The 21,622-nt window shown below is 31.9% G+C and overlaps 1 protein-coding gene across 3 annotated transcripts in view; it reads right to left on the bottom strand.

The window, feature by feature from the left end:
* EPHA3 (EPH receptor A3) overlaps positions 1-21,622 on the bottom strand; it is a 358,475-nt gene that overhangs the window by 43,411 nt on the left and 293,442 nt on the right. For all 3 annotated transcript variants that reach the window (XM_021933950.2, XM_009198517.4, XM_003893817.3), the window contains exons 10-13: positions 19,475-19,600; positions 13,293-13,478; positions 3,396-3,457; positions 1,152-1,361 (exon numbers count right to left, since the gene is read on the bottom strand). In XM_021933950.2, the coding sequence (XP_021789642.1) occupies positions 1,152-1,361; positions 3,396-3,457; positions 13,293-13,478; positions 19,475-19,600 (584 nt within the window). The remainder of the gene's footprint in view (positions 1-1,151; positions 1,362-3,395; positions 3,458-13,292; positions 13,479-19,474; positions 19,601-21,622) is intronic.

Here is a 21,622-nt window from a genome sequence, read left to right as displayed (position 1 = left end):
GAGGATCACTTGAGCCCAGGAGAATCACTTGAGGCCAGGAGTTTGAGGCTGCTACAATGAGTCATAATTGTGCCACTGCACTCCAGCCTGAGTGACAGAGTGAAGCCCTGTCTAAAAAACAAAAAACAAACACAAAAGAAAATAACAACAGAAAAGACTGTTCACAAAAAATTCAAATACATTTTGAATTAAATGGATGCAAATGAAAACATACGCATTTAATTAATCCTAACTGATAATAGTAAAATTAATGATAACACCTAGTTTTATCAAGAGTGTAGTAAAGTGTGCTTTTAAAATAGTCACATAATCTTTGACACAAAACATTCATTTTTAGGAATGTATCATTAGAAAATCATGAGGCTCATAACAATTATGAATGCAGACAGATCATTTATACATTTGTATAAAATATGAAATAACTAAATATAATAACAATTTGCTCACTAATTAGGATTTGCTTTAAGAAAAGATAAAACAATATAGAACACAGCAACCTACTAAACATCAAAACTTAAAGATTATTTATTGACAATGAAATATATTCAAGAAGTATATTGGTATGGAGATAAATGGCATACAATTGTATTATAAATAATTATATTTAAATAATATATTCATGAACATGTTTGTATGTAAGAGTATGAAGAAAAATTTGGAAGAATTGACTCACAATCTTGTAAATGTTTTCTGTGGATGCACAATTATGGATAACTTTTCTTTATACGTCTGTTTTGACATTTTTATAATAAAAATAGGTGTTACTTATTAAACATTGATTTGAAAGTGTTTCAAAATGACATGTAGTGGGTCCTGAGAATTTATCTATTTTGCCAGTTCAGGGTGACTCAACCATGGTGAAAAGATGGATACATTTAAAAATATCAAGATTTGAGGAATGTGAGAATCCTGCTTCTGGTGGGGAATATTAAACTAAGGTATAGAAATTCAGAATTAGAATCATTAAATGTTAAAACAGTGATCATCTATTTACCCAGAATAAATAGTAATATTTTAATTTTAAGATACGTTTTCTTTATGAAAAACATAATTGACAACACATTTTGGGTCATGATTTCTACTTATTTACAAATCAACATGATATGAGATGGAAAACAACGATAAAAGAGGAGAAAATCTGAGTTACTCACTCTTGTTGTATAAGCAGCTTCCGGGTCATCCTCTAGGACACGAGAAAGTCCAAAATCAGACACCTTACACACCAAGTTACTGTTGATCAAGATGTTCCGAGCAGCGAGATCTCGGTGAACATAGCCCATATCTGACAGGTACTTCATGCCAGATGCTATCCCTCGAAGCATCCCCACCAGCTGAATGACAGTAAACTGGGCATCGTGTTTCTGTGAAGCAGTTCAAATGTACAATTAAGATATGTTCCTATTTCTTAAAGATGTATCTTTATTGGTTAAAATCTCACATATTGAATTTTGTAACAAGACTGACTATACACCCTTTTGTCCTAAGCACTCAAGACAAAGATATGTGGCAAATGGACACAAGGCAGAAACAAAGTAACACAGTGGCGATGTTATCAAATACTTTGTAACAGGAAATACTTTGTAACAGGAAATACTTTGTAACAGGAAATACTTTGTAACAGGAAGTACCTTAACGTTCTTTGACTTCAGTTTAAAAGCAAGGACTTTACTGGTCCTTAAATGACAAAAAAACCACTAACTCCTCCTCAGACTCATTAAGGTTAAGAACAACAAAATGAAATGAATCTTGTGGCTAGTTTAGGTTGATATTTATTTGTTTGATTGAATTTTTATTTCCCCTTCTTTGTTTCCTGATATTTTATGAATCATTTCAAATAAGGTGGATGCTACATTTTTAAACATTATCATAAATAATTAGCTCATAATTAGTCAAAATATTTATTGGATATTTGTTTTTCTACCCACCTCTGAGTTGCAGGTCACAAAATAGAAAGCAATAAGAAACCAAATCACATAATCCAGCTTCCAATCTAATTTAATCTTGGATTAAAATAGAAACACAAGGTTTAAAATGTATAGATAATGCATTAATATAAAATGTCCATGTTTAATTACAAACAATAATTTTGAAATAATATTTATCATATTTTAACTCACTTGATTTTGAAAATGTTTATTTTTGAAATAATGATTGTGAAAATAATTGCTATTAAAATTTTTATTTGGGTAATGGATTTTAATATAAAGCATATCCTTTCTCACTCTTAGAAAATTTAAAATTTTCTTCCATGATTATGAATGATACTACGTATTTTATCTATCTATTTCTCTATCTTTCTGTCATCTACATATCTCAATTTATGTAGCACCAAAAGCACCTTCAGGACAGGACCTATGTCTTTTCTGATACCCTGCAATGACTGGTAATTGGTATTGTCCTGAACTTCATAAAATTGTTGAACACGATATTTGTTGAAATAGATGTAAATTTAATATATACACTTTCATATGGTGAAATATAGTATGTCAAAATATGGCCAGGTGCAGTGGCTCATGCCTGTAATCCCAGCACTTTGGGAGGCTGAGGAGGGTGGATCACTTGAGGTCAAGAGTTCTAAACTAGCCTGGTCAACATGGTGAAACCCCATTTCTACTAAAAATACAAAAATTAGCCAGGCGTGATGGTGGGCGCCTGTAATCCCTGCTATTCGGAAGGCTGAGGCAGGAGAATCACTTGAACCCAGGAGGCGGAGGTTGCAGTGAGCCGAGATTGCACCATTGCACTCCAGCCTGGGCAACAAGAGCAAAACTCCATCTCAAAAAAATATAGATAGATAGATAGATAGATAGATAGATAGATAGATAGATAGATGCATAGATAGACAGATAGATGATAGATAGATAATTGTATAAAGCTTACCAATCTAAAGAATTAATATACATATCTAACACCAAAATGATACATCTAAATTGAAACTATATATACTTTAGCATTAGAGCACATGCTTATTTTCTGAGTAGACAGCACTATTTGGAAAGTAGATGGTCTGTCTTATATCAGACTGTGATTAAATAATTATATCAGACTGAGATTACTTAAAATAAAAAAGAGACTTTCTGTCTTACATCAGTGGGTTTTATTACTTGCTTTAGGATTCTTTTTTATTTTTATTTAACGAGTGTGAATCTTGGCAGTATAAAAAGACTCTTTTGAAGAAGAATTCACGAATCTGTTTTAAAAATATAAACCATTAACATATGAATGCTGCAAAATAAAGGTGCAATTTTACAGCCCTCCTCTGTCTATTTAGCCTCAGAAAATTTCAGTTTTACTTTAAACTTAGATTACCGAATTGCTTGGCACAATGTTGGAGGGTGTCTCTAACATTTTCAGCAATTTATTCATATATATGTATGTGTGTGCATCTTACTTACACGTAAGAAACTATCCAAGGAACCATTTTCCATGTATTCTGTGACAATCATAACTGGCTTACCTAGGTATACAGTAAATAATAAAAAATAGTTAATCAGTACAGTTCAACAAGTGTTATACAATGAACATATATAATACAGTTGGATACACCTGATGATTATAGAGATGTAAGAACTTTACCTGTCTTCCAATAAGTTGCAGCAAAAAGCCCTAGGTTTCATTAGAAAATAAAACATTAAAAACCACAAAAATTGGAGAAGATTGGTTTCCAGAACAAAGGCCCATGACCAATAGTATCTAAATTGGTTTAACAGGTCTTTCAAGTAAAGAAAAAATATGCCCCTTTCCTCTCTTTAATGAAATTCTCACTAATCTTCAACACCAAATATTTCTGCCTTCAAGCCCAAGATAACGTTAGGAATTTAGCATTTATTTATTCTTTCTATGGGTATTTATATGCGCTATGTGTGCTCATACACATATATACATGTAGGGCACTGTGGTAGGTATTCTCTTTTGTGCTGCTTAGTGGGGAGCAAGTAGATCAAAATTCCTGCCTTTATGGATTCCACACATGAGTTCTACAAAACAATTCAGAATAACAGTTATAATTATTTACCATATTTGATTAACACTTAAAAATTATGAAATCAATGCTGACTATGTTTAAACGGAAAATAAAACTGAAATTAAAATTGCTATTGGCAGTAACTTGTAATACCCATTTTGCAAATATGTAGCCTAAAATACCATGAAACCTTTAACCCAGCATTTTACTGTATTTAAATAATAGTAATTGTGCATATGATACTGGTGTAATTAATTTATCTATTAACATATTAAGTATTATTATTTCCATTTTACACATGAGAAAACTGAGACACAGAGGTTAATTAACTTGCTGGGCATCATACACCTAATGAGTTATAAAGCTAAAAGTCACAACCTGAACACACTATGCTGTCGCTTTCGGAAACTGATAATGTGGGAAAACTGTAACACATGAAAAAGCATCAGACACAAAGGTGCTAAGTATACTGGATACACAGAGCTATGAATATAACAAATGTTCCACTACAGATAATGATTTAGTCAGTTATTGCATGTTAAAGCTTTGGATGATTTTAAATTAAAATGATGACCTGAAGACTGTAGTACGTTAGACAATTGTTATAGCATAATATTATGCAAAGCTGAAAATATAATTCTATATACATTATGGTAACAACTAGGAAGATTATGTAAAGCTAACATTTTATAAAGAAAAATACCAAAAAAAGGATGTGTTGATATAAAGGAAATACTGATAATTGTTTTTCATGATTAGAATTATGTAACATTGCATTAGGTACTTGACATTTGTTGTATCACTTAATCCTCACAGCTTACTTATGCTTTAGCAATATGCATTATTCTAATTTTACTGATTCCTATCCAGAAAACATTGTAGGTTTAAGCAACTTGTTGAGGTAATACAATTAGATAGTAGTCAGGCAAATTTTAAACATGACCACCTCTAATTTCAAAACCTATACATATTACCACACTGTAATTCCCTTACTTTATTATTATTATAATACTATTTTAGTTATAAGTCCAGCATCTTACAGGAAGGAAAATCACTCCTTTTCCAAGTCCAGAAGACCTGAATTGAGTCCTACTTGAGTACTGCTGAAAATTCATGAGCAAATAACAAATTTTAAACAAACATTAATGTACACCTAACTGTATAACACAATTTTAATTTTTCCTCATATGTGTCTTATTTATCATGAGGCTAGTTTGCATTCTGATGCTAGAAAATACTTTCCTTTTCTTGATTTTTTTCCTTTCATGTGTAAAAACTCTAATTTATACAGAATGTAAATTATGAGTTAGCATCATGAAGGTTATACTTTTACATTCAGTAATTTGAATATATTCCAGGAATTATGTCTTATTTATTAAGAAAAAATCTATTTAAATTCTATAGTTTCTGAGATAATTTTTATACATGTTACAACCACTTAATACATTGATATGCTTTCCATTAAAACACTGATTTATGTTTTTAAGGCACCATATAACATCTATCTAGTTAATGTAGTAATATCTGAAAAATTGCTTCTGTCAAAACCTTGAGCCCCCAGAACTTGCTTTATCAAAATTCCAACTAAACTTTGATTAAAAAATATTCAGAAAGAAAGGTAAGATTCACCATTTCCTTGGAAACTTAGATCTCTCCTGAATTAGTATCAGATCCCTAAAGACTGTGTGATTCTAGATGCCTGGCCTGAAATGAAATGGATGAGTAAATGAATGAATGAATAAAATCCTGCATATGTGTGCTTTCTGTAAATCTCCATCAGTTTCTGTCTTTCCTCCTTCATACAGTGCTGGGAGGAATGATACGTTACCAAAATTCAATGCATACTTCAAATGCAGTCACAGATATTTTGCCTCACACCGCCAACTCTGAATATCATTGGCCAGTTACTGCATTTTTATACTACTCAGACCTTTGCTTATCACTCCTTTCCTTCTGGCTCCCACCATTATGACCATTTCATTTCTCATTAGCATGTCTAGTGGAATGTTTAGGAAATGAAATAAAAGTAGCTGAAAAATCAAACCAGTCAATTAAGTCAAAGCCCCATGACCATTCAGAAATCAGATCAGCTTGCATTTAACTCTATCATTCAGGTATTTGTAAACACATCAGTTAAGATGGACAAGTCTGAAAATGTGCTTTGAATTATGTTCAAAGATTCTACGAACCAAATGTACAAAGAGTAAACAGAATCACAAATATTCTACCTTGGAAAATAGTATCTTGACTTAGAGTTTCCCTTCCATTGTGATTTTGATTATGATAAATAGGATTAAAGAAAAAAGAGATTTCAGTAGTGGCGAGAACTAGTTCTAACATGCATTAAATGTGGTGGGAAATTATTTATAAAATGGCAGCTCATCTGCACATTATGCCATGTATTTGTACTCAAGTTTGCATGCTCTTTCAGGTCTATTTTGATTTACAAATGACATGATCAGCTTCCTCAAGACAAAGCCTGTATCATTTGCTGCTCTCAGAAACCCCAAAACACATCTGGGTATACATACTAAACTCAATGAAAGTACTATTCTATGACTTGTTGAAATGAAACCATCAAAAATGAGCAACACAAAATTTGCAGTGGAGTTTTACTTTTGTTCTCAAGTTGATTTATGAGTATAGATAAAATGGTGATCTTTCACAATTGTAGAGTAAAGGGAAGCAAATCAGTCTGTTAGAATCAGTTCCTTTTCCCAACTATCCCCAGTGGCTCAGAGCTATTACTAATCATTGAATCGCTGCTTGATGACAGAAGAAATGTGATTCAAAATGACTAAGAATTCCAGATTCAGCACCAGCTGTTTTACCAAAACTTTCTCAATCACATTTCTTATAAAGAGTGTATAGGTGTATATATATATATGCATATGTATGTGTATATATTTATTAATATAAATATAATAAACATATATTTATTTATAAAATACATAAAAATATAAAATAAACAAAAATATAAATATAAAATTTTATATAAAATATATAATATATAAAAATTTATATAAAATATAAATATAATATATAAATAAAAATATAAAAAATAAAAATATTTTATTAATATAAAATATATACACATACATATGCATATATATACATATACAAAGAGTCAGTCATAAAGATATTTTCTTTGAAATTTTCTAACACATTTTGTTTTCTAGATTAAAATATTTTCATTCAAACATAAACTGTTTATCAGATATTGAAATATGAAATATTTACATTTAATAATTTCAAATGGAAATGCTATTAACTCCCTATTAACAACAATAATTGGGTCTAACACTTTACCTCTTATTTTCAAAAGGATTGAACACGCTCTAATGAGGGTAAATTATAAAATTCAAACTTTTGACCTTAGCCACTAGCAATCTATATAATCAGTGTCACGATGGAAGGAAAAAAAAAACAAACGGGAGATGGAAAGTTGAAAAAAATTGACAAAATTTGCCTATTTCCAGGAAAGAAGATTTGAATCATCTTTGATGAGAATAAAAAATGTTTCATAGATTTTCACATATTATACCTAATTGATAACAATATTGTAATGAATATTGAACTGAAATATTGAAATGAAATATTGAACTGACTTAGGGTATTTTTTTCTGTGGGTTTCTCATTAAATCATTGTAAAAGTACAGGACGATGTCTTCCAAATTCCATTTTAATCAAGACATTACTCTGCGGAAATGACCCCTATTACATCTCTGAGTTAATGACAGCAGAGACTAAGCCCATTTGTCTGTAGTTCTAAATCCAACACCTATCAGTGTGCCAGCTACAATGGATCAAATTAGGTCTATAATTTCAGACTGGCCAGGGATAATCTCTCTCTTCAAAATCAGGATGAGAAACACTTTCTCCAAGACATCCTTAACCAACAGTACTCTATAGTCCTAACACATAGAATGCTTTACATTTGGCTGCTTGAAAAATATTTTTATTTATTTATGCTTAACTTGAAACAAAATTTAACATATTCAAAGATAACAACTAATTTACTGTCCTTTACGCTAGTTACACTTGAGTCATGAGGTAAGCACAGTAATGTAAATCATACAGTAAGTGGAAAGAATGTACATAGTGATCTGAATATGTTGTTTGATTTTATAAAAAGTTTTGTTTTTTTCTCCTTTCTAAGCTTTCTACTTTTTATTTATTTGCTTGTCTAATTGGAAAAGTTTCTTAAAAAAACAAACAAACAGGATTTCAAGAATATCAGTGAAGACTGTCATTATTAGAGTGTTCAAAATAATGCAAATAAAGGAGCTGATTTATTTGCAAAAGCCACAAAAAAAAAAAAAGGTTTAAGATTTCCTGTACAACATTGAATTGAAATAATAAAAACAGGCTTTTTGTTTTTTCTTGAAAAGAAATGTTTTTAAAGTTTTACTATTAAATATGACGTTTGTAGGTTTGTTTGTATTTGTTTGGGGGCTGTTCACATACCTTTATCAGGAATACACATTTTCTATGTATGATGTGCTAATAAAAAATTAAAATTAAAATAGCTTATTTAAGAACTGTTAAATACAAAACCAACTTTTCATACTTGGAATAAACTACACTTTAGAAATAATGTAATATCTTTTTTGATACACTTTCAGATCTGGCTTCACAATTATTCTAGTGTTATAAAATTTTTGTTTATGCATTACAATAATGTTATTATACATTCTGATAATAGCTGTATAGTTTGGTATCAAGATATTACTAGCCTCAGGATTTAGATGTGATACTTTTTCTCCCTTTCTGAAAAGGTTGTGTAAGACCACAATTACTCAGACAGCCACTAAACTAGTGCAACATCATATTTTTTCTTTCTCTAGAATATTTACTGTATATGTAAACTAGTGCTCTTTGGGCACATGCAAATCGTGCTATAACAAATTTTGTAGGTTGATCTTAATTTTTCAAAAATATCAGAAAACCATCCTATCCACATAAATGAGAAAAATACACAATGCCACACTTTTTTATAAGTCAAAATGGCCAGTTCATCCAAGGGACATAAATGGACAGTGATGAAGAAGCAACAAAAGCTGTTTAAATATGTAAAAATAACATTCCCTGTCTTGTATTTTTCTAATATATGGAGCAGTGATTTTTATAATTTTGTTGATGTGGTTAGACAGTCATGTTCTGAACTCATTTAACAATTTGTAGCCATGAATGCATGATAAAACTTGGGTCATTAGGGTTTCCAAAATTTGTTATCCTAACAAACTATCTCTGTGAATTACTAGTAAAGTAAGTACAACATATGTATTGTCTTTTAAGATGACATGAAGTGTAGTACACTTGAGATAAATTCAGAATATTTTGAGAGAGAAATAGACAGAAAATAACAAGAATTTGGCATTGTTACTAAATGATGACCTCTTATTCCAGAAATGTGTCCTTACCATACGTGCAGAGAAATAGGCAAGTGGAAGCCAATGACAAAGCTTTTGGTGAAAGTGGATACTCACGCCAATATAGATAGGTTTTAATTATGAAAATCATCTTAACGTTCTGCCCATAACATTCGTCAATAATACAAAGTTACAGTTAAGTTACATGGTAATTTTTTAAAATTTCCTGAAAATAATGCAAGACAAAATACATTAATCTCATTCAATATAACTCCTTCTATTTCACTAGGTGAAAAGTGGCCAATGGAAGGTGTTCTTGGAGTCTGAACATTATTTGACTAATGGTGTGATGGCAGAAATAGCAAACATTTGCTAAAAACAAGTTCTATCCTTTTGAACTTAAGCTAAAATTGATAACACATGTTAGTGCCTCGTTCTGAGCAGAGCCTGTGCCCTCCCGGCTTTCTGCGACTTTGAAGATCAGAGACTCTCTCACCTTCTCCTGTTTAAGACCATCAGGCTCAAAAACATTAAAATTGTTTGTGGCTAAATTCAAATAAATGAAAATATAATGACTGAATAAAAAGCTTTAACAAAAGATTTCTTCAAATGATTTGAAAATGATACATTATATTAGACCTAGTGTTTCAAAGCACACAATTGAATAACAATAATAAACAGATTTATCTTTGAGCAAAAAAAAAAAGAATTAATTTCAAGAATTTTTTTCTATACACCCAGATTGATTGGTAAAATCTCAAACAACCAGAGGAGTAATTTAGATTTGCACCATTTTTTGCCACTTAATATATTCTTATATAATCTCATTTGATCTTCAGTATCTGAAAATAGTAAGGCAGTACTTTTTAATTTTATGTTACAAGTGAAGAAATGAGTATCTGTAAATTGTTTGATTTGTAGGAGTTCTCAGAGGAGTAAGGTTGTTTGAGAACTTGAACTCAGATCATTGATTATTAATCTAGATATTGATATGCCTGCTTTTGAAAATACTATTTTGTTCATTAAATTATAAGCTCTGCATCGCTCTAGTTGTGTGTGCATGTGCATGTGTGCGTGTATGGATGTGCTTTCTGAACTCTACAGGTAGATTGTTTTAGAAGTCTCAGGAAACAAAGATAATAACAGCAGTAGAATAAATAGCTTCTTTTGGAGACACAATCGCTATGTGTGTGTGTGTGTTAAATACAACATATCAACTTTATTGTAAGGAGTTTCTATTTCCTCTCAGATGTTACAGGGTGCCAGACTTAGAGCTTATAAATATGCCACCAAGGAGTTCAAAATCTAATTCTAGGGCTACTACTCTATTATATTTACAATATATGAGATGACTGGGATTTATATAGTCAGATTTGGCAGCTTCTTACATGCTTATTTGACCAGGGAGATATATCAAAGTTAGAACTCTCACCCTAAGAATAAGGCAGTTGTAACCCATATTAGAATGTTACAGAGTCAGGCTTGAATAAGATGTTTAATATATAATACCTGCAATTTTTAATGGTCATTTTAGTGTATTTTTCTACATTTTTTGTCTTAGAGATTGTTTCATAGATTTCTGTCAGTTTACCATAATCTATATTTAATTGTTTTAGTTTTATATCTAAAGGAAATTTGCCACAATATTTATAGTTTAATGTTGCTTATCATTCAGTAAATGCATTTATAGGAAACAGGAAATATAATGAGTAGCTTTCATAATTCATAACACTGAAAACAAAAATTAAACTCATGACTGACAAAATAATAGATTTTATTAGTAAGCTTAAATTAGAACCTAATATTTGTTTGATAGTGACTTTTAGCTCATTTTTTTTCTTAATTATACATGTTGAAGAAGTTAGTTTATTATTCTATTCAAGCTAAAAAGTAATCATCTTTTTCATCACTCTCCGGGTGATAGAAGTAGTTATTTAAATGCACTCCTTTGAAAAGTGTATTCAATTTAATGAATCAAATGCTAAAGAAAGACCTATTGTTAGAAGATATTGTTGTTTCCTTCCTTCCTTCCACCTTCCTACCTTCCTTCCTTCATCAATAAATTTTTTATTTTTCAACATTGGTAAATTAAGTATCTATCAAGATCCAGGATTTATTTTAGTCACTTGTCATCAAATAACAGGGGTTTTTGCCTCTTTGAGAGTTTATATTTTGTTTTAAATATTAAGGATTATTAATAGTTCCAGAAATTTTTGAAGACTGAGGAATGTCTCACTATGTTAGAGAAGATTTTTAAAGTAAGGATATAAAAGACAAGTAGAAACCTATTTGGGTTCAGAGTTGGGGATAGGGGTGAAATGAACAGAACAAGTTCCCAGTGCTACCTCTAGCACTTTCTAGTTACACAAGCTAATTACCCTTTACAGTTATTGTTTGTTCAAATGTAAAAGAGAAACTATCATGTCTAACTTGCAGGGTAGGGGTAAGAATGAAATAATGTCATAGTATAATGTGGGCACATAATAGATACTTCATAATGAAAAACTTGTAAAAATGGAGAGTTAGAAGAATGGCTTCATAAGTACAGGGGAGTTCTCTCTTCTTCCCAGGAGGCTCAAGAGCTAAAAGGCAACTACTTGATGCAGGTGTAATGGAGAACATTAAATGGCTAAATGACACTAAAATCCCAACGAGACATGATACTATAACTGTACAGATATAAAACAGTATAGCCTTGCTCAGAAAGAACAAAGGATTCATACATTTTCCCAATCCTTGCTACTTATGCCCATGTTTTTTATTAATTATTAACTTAACATTTAAAAATGTTTTTTATCAGAAAATATTTCTATTAATATGGACTGGTTTTGTGGAGCACATAGGCAAAAAAATAAAAAGCCTTATAAGAATTAATATGGGCTTACAACATGTGGTTGAACTATTCCACATTGTTAAATTCTTAATTCCACTTTTCATAGAGGAACACTCAAAAGGAAATCAAAGTCTATTTCAATTAAACCATGTTCTCATGAGGAAGGAAATGCCTTTTTAGTCACACTAAAGTGAGAATAAGTATTAGTGCCATTTGGAAAATGCTCTATATAATGTTAAGGAGAAATATCATTATGAAAAATCTGTCTGTTGGTAACCATAGAGTATGTAAATGTGGTGCCAATGTATTATCCCCTAAAGGATGCCAAATTCCCTGCCATATGTTGTCTTTCACTCTAAAGAGTTTGCTGCCAATTCTGCTTATTCTTCATCCTGAGCTCCAAAATCTTGAGGGAAAAAGTCCCAGAGTATTCTCAAGGGACTTTCATAGGGATTAGAGCCAAAAATCACAGATCTGCCTCACAGGATCCCGTTTGAGCCCTGCTGGAGAAACCATCATGGAAATAAGTTCACATCTCTATCATTGGCTGTGAGCCAGAGCCTCCCCAGAGCAGGAAGAATCCACCTGGGTTCCTAGCTCAGAACTACTTAAAATCCATAGAGAACCAACAAACGGCCTTGGGTCTATTGTGATCCCAATCTGTACAGCTCAGAAGCATTTCCTAGACTCCCATAATTTTCCTAAAGACGGGGATGCAGGGGGTGGGAGGAGGTTAAAGATTTGGAAACTTAAATAAAGCTGATGAACAATAAAAGAAAAGGCAGCTAGCTGGGAGTTCCTGTCAAGCTTGAGTCATTGTTTTTCTTTGCTACTTACACAGCGGAGAGTTCCCCCACAATCCTCTTCTTAACCATCTGCTAATCAGCGTACCTTTAAATGTGTAGCTTCTATTATTTTTTACAGTTTTTTGAGTACTGTCAATAGAATACTATCTAAAGGTCTGCTCTATTTTCAGAGAAAGGCATGCAATTCCTAAATTAGTGTTTTTGATAAAACTGAGACACTTATGAAGAAAAGTCAAAATTCTTAAATGGTTGGGGTTGGGTTTAAACAACTTCTGCTCAACATACACAAATGCAAGTCTTATGACTACTTTACTTACTTTTAGTGACAACTCCTTCCAGTCGAATGATATTGGGGTGGTCAAACTGTCCCATAATGCTTGCTTCTCCCAGGAAGTCTCTCCTTTGCTTTTCTGTATAGCCCACTTTCAGGGTCTTGATGGCTACTGAAATCTCCTTTTTTGAGGGAAGTTTTAAGCGACCACTGCACACCTCTCCAAATTCACCTGTTATAAAGCAGAACAACGACAACAAAATGTAAGGAATTATATAATAAAAACTCATCAGTAGAGAGCAACTCTTTACTTTCAAATTTTCCATTTAAACTCTTTGTGCCTTTGACCTGCAAGATGTACACTCTAGTACTCCAAATTATTTTGAAAGATAATCATATGAAACTGCCTAGAAAACCTCAGGATAGTCTCCCCCTGTTGGGAAATGAACCTTGTGAAAATTCCATATATTTTAAAGCATGACACTATAAATAATGTAATGTAAAAGGAGAGATAAGTTGAAAGCTGCAAATATTAGATTTTTTACCCCTTGTTGTCATAGCTACCATTACCTCAGAGAAATTAACAGGACAGCACAAATGGTGACTAAATGTGAGCATTGGATTAAATTTCAGATATTTTAACAATTCTGTTTTTACTGAGGGTCAATTTGGCTATATATTCAGACTCTAAAAATGAGAGGGAAAGCATCTGCTATCAATTTATTTTATTGGAGTATTGGTGTGTTGCATTACTGACATACTAGCTATAAAATTCTCTGGGCTTCTGGAGGACAACAACAATATAACAGTATCAAATAAAAATAACATGTCTTATCTACATACTGTAGAAATATTTTTGATTCATCTTCTTCAATTTAAAAAAATGTCTTAAATGTGCAATTAATCCAGAATTTGTCCCATGTAGAGTGTTACTGACTTTTAAATGTTATAGTCCAGTTGATATAAAAGTGCCTAGAACTAGTATGGACACTACCTTCAAAATACATTTTTACTGAGAGATTTACTCATCATCAATTCATTACGTTTGGAGCTCCCTTAGAGCAGGGACCCTTTACATTTCTTTATCTGTACCTGTGCTGCCATGATGATTGCCACATAGGAGTTCTACAGAATGTCCTTTGCTCATAGAAGAACTTCTAATGCAGTGTGGATTGTCAGATATGTTTTGTGTCACATTAAAAATAGTTTTAATATCAAATGAGCTTTTCCTGAAATATTTTAGAATTAATTATATGATTAATTTTTGGCTCTTGAATGAGTGGAATCATAATCTTGGTCCAATTTTCTTTCTGTGAATTTTCTACGAGCTTCATGCCCTACGTGTCAGTCAGAGTGAAGTGATATGATTCCTCTCTATTTTTGTTTTCAAGCAAGTGGTTTGACCCACAAAAGTAGCAGGTTGTCCTATTGATTTGCCAACTACATGACTACAAATGGTGTCTCGCTCCCCAGGAAGCTTTCACCTTCCCCAGGCCTGACTCATTCCCAGAAATCCATTCTTGCCCTGTTTTCAAAGCAATGATTTATGCTTTAATTTGGCAAAGTCACTTAAAATCCAAAAGCAGATATTCATGCATTTATTTAATAAATATTCATACTAGTAACAGTATTGTATACAGCATGAAACACACAGAGATAGATATAACGGTAAACAGGACAGGACTAGTTTATTCCCTTGGAGGAAGTGTAGAGAAGATAGTGATATCCACAGCTATAGTGTTCCTTAGGATACAGAAAGAATCAGGGAGTAGAACTCGAGAAAGCTCATTGATCTTGCTAATTCCAAGGAAGACTATGCCATTTAGATATGAGAATATTAGGAGAAAGAGAAGCTATGGTGTGATAAAATTATTCTCACAATTGTAAATAAGAGTGAGTTTCTTTCCTTATACAGGGTTATCTGAATATTATCAGAGAGCTCCCATTCACTTTGTTTCACTTTGGGTAAACACTAAGCTCGGGAAAACCAGAAAGTTCTTCCATTATCATAAGTCAACACGGTATAATAGAGCATGTTTTAAATGTAGATGTCATCACCACATATTCTAAGTGGCATGTCACTTGTCAGTTTACAGGAGTGATAGTACAGAACTGTGGTTAAGAGCATGGATCCTGCAGCCAAATTGCTTGGGGTCTAATTCTGACTCTGCCACATATTAGCTGTGTGATTTTAAGTAATTTAACCTCTCTGTACCTATCTTTTCTTATTTCTATGGGGATACTAATTGTATCTACCTCATAAAGCTGTTGTGGGATTAAAGGAACTAACGTATGTTAAGTACTTGAAACAGTGCCAGACACACAGTAGGTGACATCTAAGTGTTGGTCACTATTTAGCTCTCTGAGTTCAGACCCACCTAAAGGATAAATTGCCTAACTACTCTTTAAGAGTTTCTGTTTAAATCAAACTGACAAATGAATATGAAAGTGCTTTATAATATGCCAAATTCTATGTTAATGTAAGAGATGGTTATGGTAATGATGGTGATAACAAGACTCATGTCTTACTGGAGAATTATTTGTAAAGGAGAGCATACTAGAGATATGAAAGGTAGGAGTTAAATTTTAAATGAGCCAACTAAGAGTGTTCTTTGTTGTAAGTGGAACACCTGGACACATAAACATGTCCATGTATATATTTACCTTCGAAATTCATGAAAATTGTGTTTCAGCGATGTTAGTTTTTTAAAATCCTCAAATACAGTAATGTGATTATTTCACCAGATAAACACTAGAAATAGCCACCAATAAGTTATAAAAGACATAGAAATGCTTAATATTAATTCAATTATATTTCCAATAATTTAACATAACTGCATTGGGAGAGCAACGATGGTTATACAACTCTGAAAATATACTGAAAATCACTGAATTGTAAACTTAAACAGGTGAACTTTATGGTTGGTAAATTATATCTCAAGAAAGCTGCTAAAAACAGAAAAAAAGTTAAAGATAAAAAATAAAAGAACTGCATTGTAAAAGTTAACAAAGACTGGGCAAATGCAATTGGCAATCATTTCATCTGGCCAAGTTTTATATTATCTTATTCAATTAACTTTGCACCCATATGAAAAAAAATTTAGATCTTGTCATTTCTAGATAAAAGCTTGGCTACTAGATCTTGGTTTTTTAAATCGAGTAAGTACAGCAAATTTTATCTGCTCTTTGAAATAGGTATGTTTATGAGAATGGGGACTGTATTCTGATTAAGATGCACAATGTAAAAGCTGCTCAAAATAAAATATCTTATGCTAATTTCATTTAAAGAAGAAGAAAAAAAAAACCCACGACATTTATTTAAGCAGAATTACCCCCTCCAGTACTAGCCTTAAAGCCTACCCTCCTTCTACTGTTTTAATAAAATAAGCATAATAAAAATATATATTGAATAATGCCTCTGTGTCAGCTAAGTCCCCTACATAAATTATCTTGTTTAATCCTCAAAAAAATACTATGAAGAAGACACTATCATGATCTCCAGTGTCCATTGTGGGCTTTGAAGTTGGAAAGTACAAGATTCAAATTTTGGTTTCGCATTTGATGCAAACAAATCTATTCAAATGATCAGTTTTTGTTTATTCATGTGCTGAAATGGAGATAATAATACCTATCTAAAAAGGATAATAAGATTAAATATCATGGGAATGCACAGAATAAATTAAGGACTTAATAAGTATTTACTTTCTTCAGAAATTTTTAGTATTCAGTCGTTGAAAGAATGGTTGGATTGAGGAGTAAAACTAGGAATTGCAGTCATGAATTCCTCACTAATAGTAATTTACTACTGTGGGAAGCTAATTCATGTCTCAGTTTTATCATTTATCATATGAGTATAATTGTTTCCATAGTCCAATGTATACAAGAGAATTTCTGTAACATCAATTTATTTATGTAAAATTTCTGACAGAAATTTAAGAGAATTAGCCTATATATATACACATATACATATATATACATTCTTTCTGTAAATTTAATTGACTGTGAAAGTTATGTAGTGGGCTGAAAGGTTTGCCTTTCTAACAATGGAAGCTAGTCGGTAATCAATTTAGAATAATTACTAAATTTTTATAAATAACAAATTGTTTTTTAAAATTAAGAAGGTAGGAAGTAGTTAAATGTATATGTCAAACAAGGTTGCCATTTGTTGATTGTTATAAAAGTTATTGTAGAAATGAGTAACATGCAGGTTTATTTATTATTATACTATTTAATTTATTTGTGTACATATTTCACATTTTACAAAACAAAATGATTAACAAATTGGTAGCTTTTAAGAATAATGATTTCATTTTCTAACTTGGTAAAGACAAACCCTCCGAAGGGTCATCAAGGCAGTCTAGAATTGGGTGTGTATATTATATTGAATTATTTCAGAGAAAGCACAACTAACCTTGAAGATACGCCTATTTGCAAATAAAATAAGTACAGTTCTATTGTTCAGAATGTGGCAAATGTGAATATTGGCTGCAAAACTCTGAATATGGGAATATATCTAATTATTTACATATATACTTGAAGAGAGAAATAGGAAGGAGGCTATTCTAATCTTTAATGAGCATCAGGGATTAAGTGATTCAGTATAAATAAACCTCCCCTTATCTCATTTATCAGCTGCTGTTTTCAGTGGTGGGCTTTGTCCCAAATCACTACATTCTGGATATCTGAGTCTGTCAACAATTTCTATATAAAAATATTTTATCAATGGAGAGGTACCTAAATTTCAACATCATAATAATCTCTGCCTGGCTTCTGGACAGTGGCTTAGCAGAAGTAACCTTTTCCTCCTCTCAACATATTCTCCAGTTGATTGTTCAAAGTCCTTGTGCTGCATTTGCTACCACAGACTCCATGCTGGAGAAAAGTGCACTCTTGTGGGGAAACATGAAAATCAGCCAGACTAAACCCTTCTGCATCATGGAGCTGTTCACAAACCAGGACTGTAGAAATGAAACAGAGTAAACAATATATATGTCTGTTTTGGCACTGGATCACCACAGACGTACAGCGAATATGTTTACTCTCAAGTCTTAGATTGTAAAAAAGAAGTTACTACTCCATTTTCCTTCTATGAACACGCGTTTCATATTTTAATATTACCTGCACATGTAAATTTTAGGATATAAAATTAAGACGATTAGAAGAGAAGCTCTAGTAAATGAACATTATATTTACATAATATGAATAATAAGATTGTCCTGTTCCCATACTAACTACTACTTGATTTTTAAATACTACTTTGGTGTATAGAAAAAGAAACAAAGCATTACATGTACATTTTTGTAAAGACACATCACTCCCAAATATAGAAATGCAGTACTTGCAGAAAATGTGATCTGATGTTACACAAAGAATTCCTGTACCAACATAACTAGTTTATGTTTGTTTTGGGGAGTGACATTGAAGGATTAGGTACGAAATTTTAAAAAATAAAAGAACCGCATTGTAGTTTTTTTTATTGTTGAGCATGGTTCATTTTTACTTTTGGATAGTAGTTTTATTCCTGCGCATACTGCACATATTATGTGTTTATGTGTAAATATACAAAATGCTGTTATTTTACAAATATGTGAAATTGTTCTTATAAATATGCAACTGTTATTAATCACTTACTAGGTGATTGTTAACGAATTTATCATTGTTCAAATTAGTAATTGGCACAAAGAGATAACTTTATAAAAGAAAAGCTTTAACACAATAAGACTACTCAAAGTCAAGCAAGCATTAAAATGGAGCAACTTATGTCATTTAAAATATCCACTCAAGATAGTTGTGGTAAAATTTGTGTGAGAGGAGTCATGATTTTATTTTGTGTTGTTTGTTCTTTTAATTCCAAAAATGATTCTAAAATTGAAAATCAAAACTTTAAATTACCCAGCTTGTCTAAATTGAAATAGACTTTTATCCAGTTATCCTTATTCAACCCAATAGGTTCTGTGGCATCCGATCAGCACAGCTATGGGAAGACTCAGTTGTTGCTGCTGTCACATCAGAAATTTAATAAATCAAAAGCAGCCATGGTCCGTGAGCCGGTAAGTCTGGCACCTTTGAACTCACTACATTCCATTAAATACTGCACTTATTTATTACTTGCCTTTGATCATGAAATCAGAAAATCCCCATTTCCTTAGGAACATACTTAGGTTTCAGAGACTGAGCAATCATGATTCACGTACAGTACTAAGTGGGCAGTAGGGTCATTGTGGTTACCTGCTCCAACAACTTTATCAATGGATATGTTGGTGGCATCCAATTCCTTGGCAAACTCATGAACAGCTTGGGTAGGGTCTTCGTATGTATGTGGGTCAACGTAAGTCCTGAGACCTGGAAGTTTTACTGTTTGAGGAAAGAAAGAAAGGTGCAATTGTAGCTAGATTTATAAAAACAATTATAGATCAAATTTTATGACATTATTGGTTAAAAAAATCACCACCCCATAAGGTGCACAACCTTCAGTTTATTCTGTAGTATAACAGAAACTCGCAGTGACATTGGACTAAGTGTTGAAAAATTTAAGGAAACATGTTCTCTATGATGAATCCTAAAAAGGAACCACAATGAGGAGCTTTCTTTGCAAAAACATCAGAAGGAAAACACATATTCAAAAAAGGGGATCTTGAGAAGAAAGATGATTCAGAACTGATTCGACCTAGTCATTACTACCAGGAGCAACAGTGAGTGAACACCATTATGCTATTGCATATTTATGATTACACAAATGTTATAATAACCGGATATCTATTACAATGCAAGATTGGAAAATAATTCAATACAATTATAAGGTGAGATAATGGCTGCAAGTATAGATAAATTAAAGGATATATAATGGCATACCTTCTGACACTATACTGCTTATATTAACATTCACAATCAAAATCTCCCACTGTAATGACAGATCTACTTTAAGCTGTTAGTACGTGTATACATGTATGTATTATATATACATGCCAATATAGTATCAGTTAAATATAATCATATTGTGTAGCTTTACAACATAATTAGAGGTAAAATAAATATTGTCTATGGGTTGAATAATGGTGCTAAGGAGCTAAGTCCCAAACATTAGTCATACATGTAATTTATTAAATAAAAATCTCCTTTGTATTATATTTATTCATTAAATTATTCTGAAGGTAAAAATGTTCATATCCTGTAGTTAAAGTATTACAGACAACTGATACAGGATAATCATTTTAGATTTCATTTAATATTAATAAGATTCCTATAATTTAGAAAAATAACAGTGAAACAATTTGCAATTTTCAATAAACTAACTTTCTCTAAACAAAAACCCTGAGTTTTAAAAAAGTGATTCTAAGATCTACTAAAGTATATAAATATGCTCTAACATTAAAGGAAATTGCAATGTAACTTCTATGGTATATCTGCTAATACTACTGATTTTGCTTTTAATTTTGATAACATTAACAGCATTGTTTTAGCATAGAATATGGATACTTAATAGTGCAATATATTTTCATTCATTACATTAAATTATTGAAGATTTTTTCTAATATAACAAATGAAATCAGATATTATTGTTTACAATAGTACTTCATAATGGGAGAATCTCACTGGCAAATTTGCAATCGAACACCCTGCGTGAACCAATCGTTTCTTTGAGTTAGTTTTGTAGTTTGTATTAAATAGTTGTGGAGACTGCAGATGCCCACAGTTTTTCTGGGAGGCCTCAGTACAATGAACATTAGGCCAAGTCTAGGATTTCACAGTATGTGTTAACAAATGATCAATTCATTGAACTACAAGACAACTTCATGAAACCCGTAGTTATAATGCATTACCATTTATGTTCCTGTAAAGCTTTCACAGAGATTTTGAGTAAAGAAACGTAAGTGCAAGAATAAACTGGTTATTAAAGAAATGGTGGCTGAGAGAGAGGTTAGGTAAAAACGCTATTTTCCTCAGCTATTATTTGGATGACTTTGACACAGCATATTAAAATGTAGGGATGGCGGTGAGAGGGCAAATAGAGAATATAGAAGAAAAGCTAACACGACTCTCACTTCTGCCTGGTGCTGATACAGCTACAACAAAAGAGCAGCTGCTATCCAGCTTGAGGCCGGGTGTGGATAATTTGAAAGGACATCACTATCTAGGAAGTCAATATCCACAGAAATGGGGAAATTCAAGTTCTGTCCCTTGCTTTGGACAAACTCTGAGTAGAGTAACTTTTGAAGTGAGAACTTCACTTTTAGAGTTTTTCATCTTGAATATCTTGACCAAAAAGACAAGTTAGGGCTCCGAGACAAAAAAAAAAAAAAAAAAAAAAAAAAAGCTATGCTATTCAAATGCCTAGCATGAGAGACTGTTACATAGTTCTGGCTCAATTTATTGATA

Source organism: Papio anubis, chromosome 2 (assembly GCF_008728515.1).
Source record: "Papio anubis isolate 15944 chromosome 2, Panubis1.0, whole genome shotgun sequence".
NCBI classification, from domain to species: domain Eukaryota; kingdom Metazoa; phylum Chordata; class Mammalia; order Primates; family Cercopithecidae; genus Papio; species Papio anubis.
Note: the sequence above shows the minus strand (reverse complement) of the source record. Positions and strands in the feature narration are given on the sequence as shown.